Source organism: Pelodiscus sinensis, chromosome 1 (assembly GCF_052426305.1).
Source record: "Pelodiscus sinensis isolate ZL-2025 chromosome 1, ASM5242630v1, whole genome shotgun sequence".
In the NCBI taxonomy this organism is placed as follows: domain Eukaryota; kingdom Metazoa; phylum Chordata; order Testudines; family Trionychidae; genus Pelodiscus; species Pelodiscus sinensis.
The window spans coordinates 353,054,930-353,063,224 of NC_143052.1; the positions used below are offsets into that span (position 1 = coordinate 353,054,930).

Here is an 8,295-nt window from a genome sequence, read left to right on the forward strand (position 1 = left end):
CCAGAACTGCATGCAGTTTTTATTATGTGGGTGTCCCATGAGTTTGTTTTGAGGTGATATGATTTTTTTTCCCGTGATTGTCTATCCCTTTTGGAATAACTCACAACATTCTCTACATTCTCTACTTTGTTAAAGTTCCACCGCAACTTGAGTTAAAAGGGAAGCAACGACCCTTGTTCCATACCAACAATTCTGGTTGTACGATCCTAAAGCACGTTTTCCCAAATATTTTCAGCTGCAGATCCCCTATTAGATCCTGAAAGTTTGACAGAGCCCTTCAAATATCGTGATTTTTAATTCAACAGATAACCCAATAAACTGACATAAAATTGTAATTCTTCTTCACCTTTAACATCCACACATTCGTTTGCATTTCTTTTTAGCAGCACAGTGCGAATGCACTACTCAAGACAACGGGCCGTAAGAAAACAATTGTCCTTAGAAGAAGCTCACCTCCATGTGAGCTGTGTTTGAAAAAAAAAAACTTGACTCAACCTGGCAGATGCTATAAAGGGGCAGTGACAACATCACCGGGTGTAACTCCCTACAACTCACCCCCACAACACACCTTAGGAGCAAGGGCTGATTTGGGGCTGTGATCCCAGTCGCAAGGTGTTACTAGATTGTGCAGGTGAGATTGGGGGACTGTGTGAGCTATTAGGATGAGGTTCAGAAAAGGGCAACTAAAATGATTAGGGGTTTGGAACGGGTCCCATCTGAGGAGAGGTTAAAGCGACTGGGACTTTTCAGTTTAGAAAAGAGGAGACTGAGGGGGGATATGATAGAGGTCTACAAAATCATGAGTGGTGTGGAGAGGGCCGATAAAGAAAATTATTTATTAGTTCCCTAAATAGAAGAACTAAAGGACACCAAATGAAATTAATGGGTAGCAGGTTTAAAACTAATATAAGAAAGTTCTTCTTCACACAGCGTGTAGTCAACCTGTGGAACTCCTTGCTAGAGGATGCTGTGAAGGCTAGGACTATAATAGAGTTTAAAGAGAAGCTAGATAATTTCATGGAGGTTAGGTCCTTAAAAGGCTATTAGCCAGGGGATAGAAATGGTGTCCCTGGCCTCTGTTTGTCGGAGGCTGGAGATGGATGGCAGGAGACAAATCGCTTGATCATTGTCTTCGGTCCACCCTCTCTGAGGCAACTGGTGCTGGCCACTGTCGGCAGACAGGATACTGGGCTAGAAGGACCTTTGATCTGACCCAGTATGGCCGTTCTTATGTTCTTATGACATGGCTTTATTCAAATCCTGTCAAAGAGCTTAGATGGGGGTTTTATTTATTTCTTAGGAAACCAACTAGAACTCTATGCTGTAATCACTTAGGGTACGTCGACATGGTAGTCTGGACGCAAAGGACAGTTTCCATTCAATAACACCTTCTGTCGATAGAAACTCTGTCGACAGAAGGTGTTATGCCTCGTAAAATGAGGTTTACCAGCGTCGACAAAACTGCTGAGTTCTGTCGACGTTATGTCGACAGAACTCAGCGGTAGTGTGGACGCAGGTATAGTTTTGTCGACAAAAGTCCACTTTTGTCGACAAAACTCTGTAGTCTAGACACACCCATTGAGTTGCCATATTTCTTATTGCTTGCAAGTGGGCCTCTGAGGTCCATCCCTGCTCTGCCTCTTCTGCCAAGTCCTTTCTGCGGTATTATCACTAGGCTCCATGTCAGCCGCAGGAGGGGTGTGTGGCATGGTGGGACACAGCAGGGACAGATAGAATTGGGTTTTATATAAGAACATCAGAACTTATATGGTGTCCCTGGCCTCTGTTTGTCGGAGGCTGGAGAGGGATGGCAGGAGACAAATCGCTTGATCATTGTCTTCGGTCCACCCTCTCTGGGGCACCTGGTGCTGGCCACTGTCGGCAGACAGGATACTGGGCTAGAAGGACTTTGATCTGACCCAGTATGGCCGTTCTTATGTTCTTATGACATGGCTTTATTCAAATCCTGTCAAAGAGCTTAGATGGGGGTTTTATTTATTTCTTAGGAAACCAACTAGAACTCTATGCTGTAATCACTTAGGGTACGTCTAGACTACATGCCTCTGTCACCAGAGGCATGTAGATTAGGCTACCAGACATAGGAAAATGAAGCGGCGATTTAAATAATCCCCGCTTCATTTAAATTTACATGGCTGATGCGCTGAGCTGACAAACAGCTGATCTTCCTGTGGAGATGGAAGTATTGTCCCTGATTGTCTTATTAATCAATTCTAATACTGAAACATACAGAGCAGCCAACTCCTCTGTGACCCAGAAACAAGCTGAAGTCCCCCTCTCCCTTTGGGAAGGTCCCTTAATTGGCCTTTAAATCTAAAATTGGGTCAATAACACATTAGACCAGACAGGCTTCTCTGCCGCTTGTTTACATCCCAAGGCGGCTTCTCCTCTAGATATGGCGCTCACCCCACTGGGAGTAAAGAGAGCTGGATTATAAATGGTGCACACGCCTGTGTCGGCTCTCGGCGTGTCAAGTTTCCACAGTTCCTGGTCTCAGAGAGGTGCAGGACGCAGCTATCTGACGGGGATGCCCAGGGAAGACTCTTCTGACTCAGCATTCACAGGTAGCACTCCGCAGATGAACTCCGCTGCTCAACAAACAACGTGGGTGTGATGGGGCAGAGAACTGATCTGTTTTTAATTTCTGCTTTACCCAGCCATTAAACATCCCCGGCCCTTTCTACTTCTGATGAGTTTGCTCCGGTGTCACAGAATGTCCCTCTTTACTTAGCCCTGTACCTCCGGCTGATGGCCTCCAGATCTGAGGTGGGTGTAATTCAGTGGCTTGCTGGTGTTAGTAGCTGTACAACACAAGGCCCCATTCTGAGGCTGTGGCTTAGGCTTTCCTTCAGGCGGAGTTTCCTTTGGAGTACAGAGAACTGGGTAAAGATCTCAGGCACCAGCTGTGTGTTAACACGCAGATTCTGTTTCCTCCTCTTCTTACACTTGAGGGCTCTGGCTGTTAACGGCAGTGTTGTTACCAGATTTTCACATACTGGAAAGCATGGAGATGCTAGGCCTCCTTCATGGAACAATTAGAAGCATTTTTCAACATGGGCAAGAGGTCTTCTCCATGAGCTCGTACATCAAAAAACAGGTCAATGGGAAAAGCTTCCAGGCATGGAAAATAACAGTCCAACTGCTTAGAGACTGGCGCACTTATAAGCAACTGAAAATTAGGTTTCCTTAACAAGGGTAAAAAAAAAAAGTGGAGGCATGTGGCACCTTAAAGACTAACAGATTTATTTGGGCATCAGCTTTTGTGGATAAAAATCAGCTTATCGGTAAGTTGCCACAGGGCTCCTTGTGGATTTTGCAGACACAGACTAACACAGCAACCCCTGTGAGACATACAGGTGGTGTCAGAGCACCTTAATGGATGGTACAAAGGCAAATTCGTGCCCAACCATGGCAATGTCTATACTGCACCCTTCTGCTGCAAAATCTTATGCAAATGAAGTGCTAAGTAGAATATCGCTGTGCCTTATTTGCATAATTAATTAGGGACTGGTTTTGTGCAAGAGGCTTTTGTGCAAAAAGGAGCCGCTTATACAGCTTTTTTTTGTTCAAAAGCCTCTTGCACAAAAACAGCCCCTAATTAATTATGCAAATGAAGCACAGCAATATTCTACTCCGCACTTCATTTGCATAAGCTTTTGCAGAAGAAAGGTGCAGTATAGACATGTCCCATGTGTCTAACCAGCCATTGTTGTAGCCCTAGGAGTCTACGGCCATGAAACCTGGCACCTTAAGAAAACCAATGCTCAGAAGTTAGACGTGTTTCATCATAAGCACTTATGGAGAATATTAGGAGTAAGCAATGAGGTCAGAAAAATGGCTAAGTGAGTCTCTATCACAAATAATTTGTAAGAGAAGACATCAATTGTTAGGCCTTGTGTAATGAATAGATCATAGCCGACTACCCATTATGGCTCTATTTTGGAAGCCAGATAATCTAACAGGAGAGAGGTGTAGATCTACGATGTCTTGGAAGACTATGATGATCAATGACATAGTTATTATGTCAAATAGAATATAATTTGAAGTGGAGGGACTTTGCTCACAGGGCAGCTGACAAGCAAGCATGGGGAGTGACTAAGGTCGAAGGTAAGGTATCCCTGTATTGAGTTCCATAACTTTTGTTTGACAAAGGATTGGTCTATGATAGAATTTTGTATCCTAGAAATGGGGATTCCCAGGTTTAGAAAGGACAGCAAGAACCAGGTCATCCACTTCCCTTACAAAATGCAGGATTTGTTGTGATTAAACCATTCAAAAACCTGTTTTTCCGCAAGTTCGGTATACCTCCTTTTTGGGGGCATAAGGATCTTGCAGAAAAAGGGGGTTTTGTGCAAAAAGAAAACTGCCATACTGCTTGTTTTTGTGCAAAAACCCCAGCGCAAAAACGGATTGGCAGAAAATATGCAAATGAGTCCCTTGTAGTGTACATGTAGCCAGAGGGAAACACCCTTGATGGCTTTCATGTGCACATTACAACCTTAAATATTCCATATTTCTATCTTTATATAGAAGAGTTATACATGCACCAAAATAAGATATACAGACCCAGCAGACGGAGGCATTAAAACTGATAGGTTACATGAGATGTTTTGTCCAAAGCCTCGTCAGGTTATGCATATTGGTATTCATAAGTCAGTTTCATAAAGCATGGGGGGGGTGAATCGTCACATGCATGACATGTGAGAAGTAGAGTGCTGGAGTGAACTGTGGGTGCAGGGTCTGGGCTGGAGGTAGGGTGCAGGAGGGAGATAGGTGTGCAGGATCTAAGAGGAAGGTAGGGTACAGGAGGAGAAAGGAGATGGGTGTGTAGCGTCTGCACTGGAGTCAGTGTGCAGGAGCATGCTGTGAGTGCAGGGTCTTGGCGAAAGTAGGGTGCAGGAGCAGGCTATGGTGGGGCGTGGGGTCTGGGAGGGGCAATGGTGCTGGAAGAGGCAGGGGAAAACAGGTGCGATACGAATGCTCCACACTGCTTCTTTCCAAATGCAAAACAAAATAATGTATTGAACCCATTGTTAGCAACAAGAACAAAGTTTCCTTTCTCACTCTCAGAACTGGTGTAAAACTTTTCTAGGATTTCTTTTCTTCATAGTGCAGTAGTTCAGGACAGCGAGACAGTGAATTCAGGATTCACTGGTGTGGTGTCCTGAGAGGTCTCCTGCCCTGCTAGTGATGATAAACGTTTGGCTGCGTGCGTTTTCATAGACTCCCTCAATATAATATGGCCGTCCTGCACAGGTATCTAGCCTAACAGACTTTACGAGAACCCCCAAAGACCACAGACTCAGATAAGATCTAAAGGAATCCGAGGCAGGTTTATTGCCGAACAAAGTACATTCATAGTCGTCGGTAGCCAGATGGCCTCTGAGCCACTATGTATTTGTACCCGGGACAATGGAGTTGGCTCAATCAATAGTATGGGTTTCACTATCGCCCCCTAGGCTGGACACAGAGTTCAGTGAGGTATCCTAACCTTAATAGATGGAGGACCAGTGTTTGTTTGTTTGGGGTTTTTTTTGTAAAAAAATAAGTGCTGGTACTCCAGGGGAAAAGTTGTTGAGCAAAAAAAAAAAAAGTTGTTGGGCCCTTTTAAGACACGTAGCCCCTTTAAGATACCGACTGTTGGACATTTGCATACAGAGATGCCGGTACATTCCATTCTTTCCAGGTAACCTCTCACTGGAGGTGCCACTACTGCGTCTGGAGATGCCATCACAAAAAAAGCACTGATGGAGACAATCCATGATACACAATGTACGTGCATTAATGACACGTTTGGAACTCCCTCTCCCCCCGTACGTTCCTCCAAAGAATTCCTATTCACCACCTGTGGTTAAGCTTTCACTCCTGTTGTTTCAAACTATTTTACCATGTACTCAACTGGGTTCCCCTGTCCTGTCCTGGTGGAATCTATTTACATATTCCATGTGTTTTTAGCAGTGTTAGATGTTCTACTACCAAGAGACACTAACTTGCAGGCAAATATCTGATTTGACACGGCCTGTATGTGACTCATAGCATAACCATTCTTGACTTGGTTCAAGTACTGGGCCCATGTGTCCGGCTCTTTCTTTCTCCTACACATTGCACACTTAATAACCACAATTGTAGCTCTGCCAAGCATTGATTTCCCCTGATCTCTTTAACATTTCTTATCACTATTAAGAACATCCTTTGTGTTGCTTGCTAGTTATTTGTCCTGCATATAAAGAGTGACCAACCTGTTTCACCCATTAGAATAACCTTCATTAGTGGGTATATTATCTCTCATTTACATTGTCTCTCCATTCAGGTGCTTACACAGGAACCATCAACACAGAACCTGGGCACATAAGAACATTCGGTGCCATAAATTCTGCCTCTGGGTTGGACATCTTCTCCTTGACTCCATGTCAGATTCCAACACAGCCAACTTCACCAACCCCTCCACCTTCATCCTGCTGGGCATTCCTGGCCTGGAGACAGCCCATGTCTGGATCTCCATCCCCTTCTGCTCCATGTACATCATAGCCCTCTTGGGGAACTTCACCATCCTCTTCATTGTGAAGAAGGAGCCGAGCCTCCATCAGCCCATGTACTATTTCCTCTGCATGCTGGCTGCCACCGACCTGGTCCTGTCCACGTCCACCCTGCCTAAAACGCTGAGCATCTTCTGGTTCAATTCTCAAGAGATTGGTTTTAGTGCTTGTCTCACCCAGATGTTTTTCCTTCACTGCTTCACAGTGGTGGAGTCTGGGATCTTCATGGCCATGGCGTTAGATCGTTACGTGGCCATCTGCCACCCCCTGAGACACTCCATCATGATGACCAACCGTGTGGTGGCCAAGATCGGCCTGGCCGTGCTGCTGCGCGGTGCCATGCTCATACTGCCCTACCCCCTCCTGGCGAGGCGCTGGGCATATTGTAGAACCAACATCATCGCCCACTCGTACTGTAGGCACATCTCTGTGGTGACACTGGCCTGTGCTGACATCCGCATCAGTAGTTCCTACAGCCTCTTTGTGCTATTTTTTGTGACAGGTCTGGACCTGTGCTTCATTGCAGTGTCCTATAGCAAGATCCTCCAAGCCCTCTTCAGCCACCACTCAAAGGATACCTGGCCTAAGACCTTTGGGACCTGCAGCTCCCACCTCTGTGCCCTCTTAGCCTTTTATGTCCCAGACATCTTATCCTCCATCATGCGCCGGTTGTATCACAACGTACCCCAGCATGTCCTCATTCTCATTGCAAACATGCATGTTCTGGTTCCCCCTATGGTACACCCCCTCATCTATGGGGTGAGGACCAAGCAAATCCGGGACAGGCTGCTCAGGCTGTTTACTCATAAAAGGATCTAAGTTTTCTCTTGGTGCCTTCACTCTCAGACCAAAATCCACGCAGAGCTCACAGGTGACATGTGGCTGACCCTCTTCTGAGAATTACTGACTGGGACAGTCAGACAGACATTAGAGCCTTTCCTGACTATGTACAACTGGTTAGAATCATAGTATCATAGAATCATAGAATCATAGTACTGGAAGGGACCTCAAGAGGTCATCGAGTCCAGCCCCCCGCCCTCAAGGCAGGACCAAGCTCCATCTACACCATCCCTGACAGATGTCTATCTAACCTGTTCTTAAATATCTCCAGAGAGGGAGATTCCACCACCTCCCTTGGCAATTTATTCCAATATTTGACCACCCTGACAGTTAGGAATTTTTTCTAACGAGTTACCACGTTTCTTATTGCCTGGAACTGAACCTCGAAGGCCACACCCTCTGTCACATTTCTTCCACAAAGAAGTCCCTGCTCTTCTTCTTCTGCCCAACTTCCTTCTATCATTACTGTGTTATTACAACTGGGTTCCATCTCAGCCATGGGAGGAGTGTGGGGTATGGTGGGACATGGCAGGGGCAGATACAAGTGGGTTTTATATAAGAACATGAGACTGGCCATCCTGGGTAAGATCGCTGGTCTGTCTGGCCTCAGTGTGCTGCCTTCCAACAATGGCCAATGCCAAGTGCCCTGGAGGAGCAATGAATAAATGATTCATGCCCTGTCATCCACTTCTAGCTTCTGTTAAAAATAAGCTAGGGACAGTATCCTGGTCTGTTCTCACTAATAGCCACTGATCTTGGCCATCACTGTGTCCTGTGGGAAGTAGTCCCACAGGTTAACTCTAATGAAATACTTCCCTTTGTGTGTTTTACATTTTTTGCCTTTTTTATTTTGATTGGATGACACCTGGTTATTGTATTATGTGAAGAAAAGCATACCCTG

At 45.5% G+C, this 8,295-nt stretch overlaps 1 protein-coding gene across 1 annotated transcript; it reads left to right on the forward strand.

The window, feature by feature from the left end:
• The first annotated feature begins 6,336 nt into the window (after positions 1-6,336).
• LOC102450103 (olfactory receptor 52M1-like) lies at positions 6,337-7,373 on the forward strand. Its single transcript, XM_006130081.4, has one exon. The coding sequence runs from the start codon at positions 6,426-6,428 to the stop codon at positions 7,371-7,373; it is 948 nt and encodes a 315-aa protein (XP_006130143.3). The 5' UTR covers positions 6,337-6,425.
• The last annotated feature ends 922 nt before the right edge of the window (positions 7,374-8,295 follow it).

What these genes read in the sequence shown, in the direction of transcription:
- LOC102450103 (XM_006130081.4), top strand. Translation starts at nt 6,426, where the DNA reads ATGTCAGATTCCAACACAGCCAACTTCACCAACCCCTCCACCTTCATC.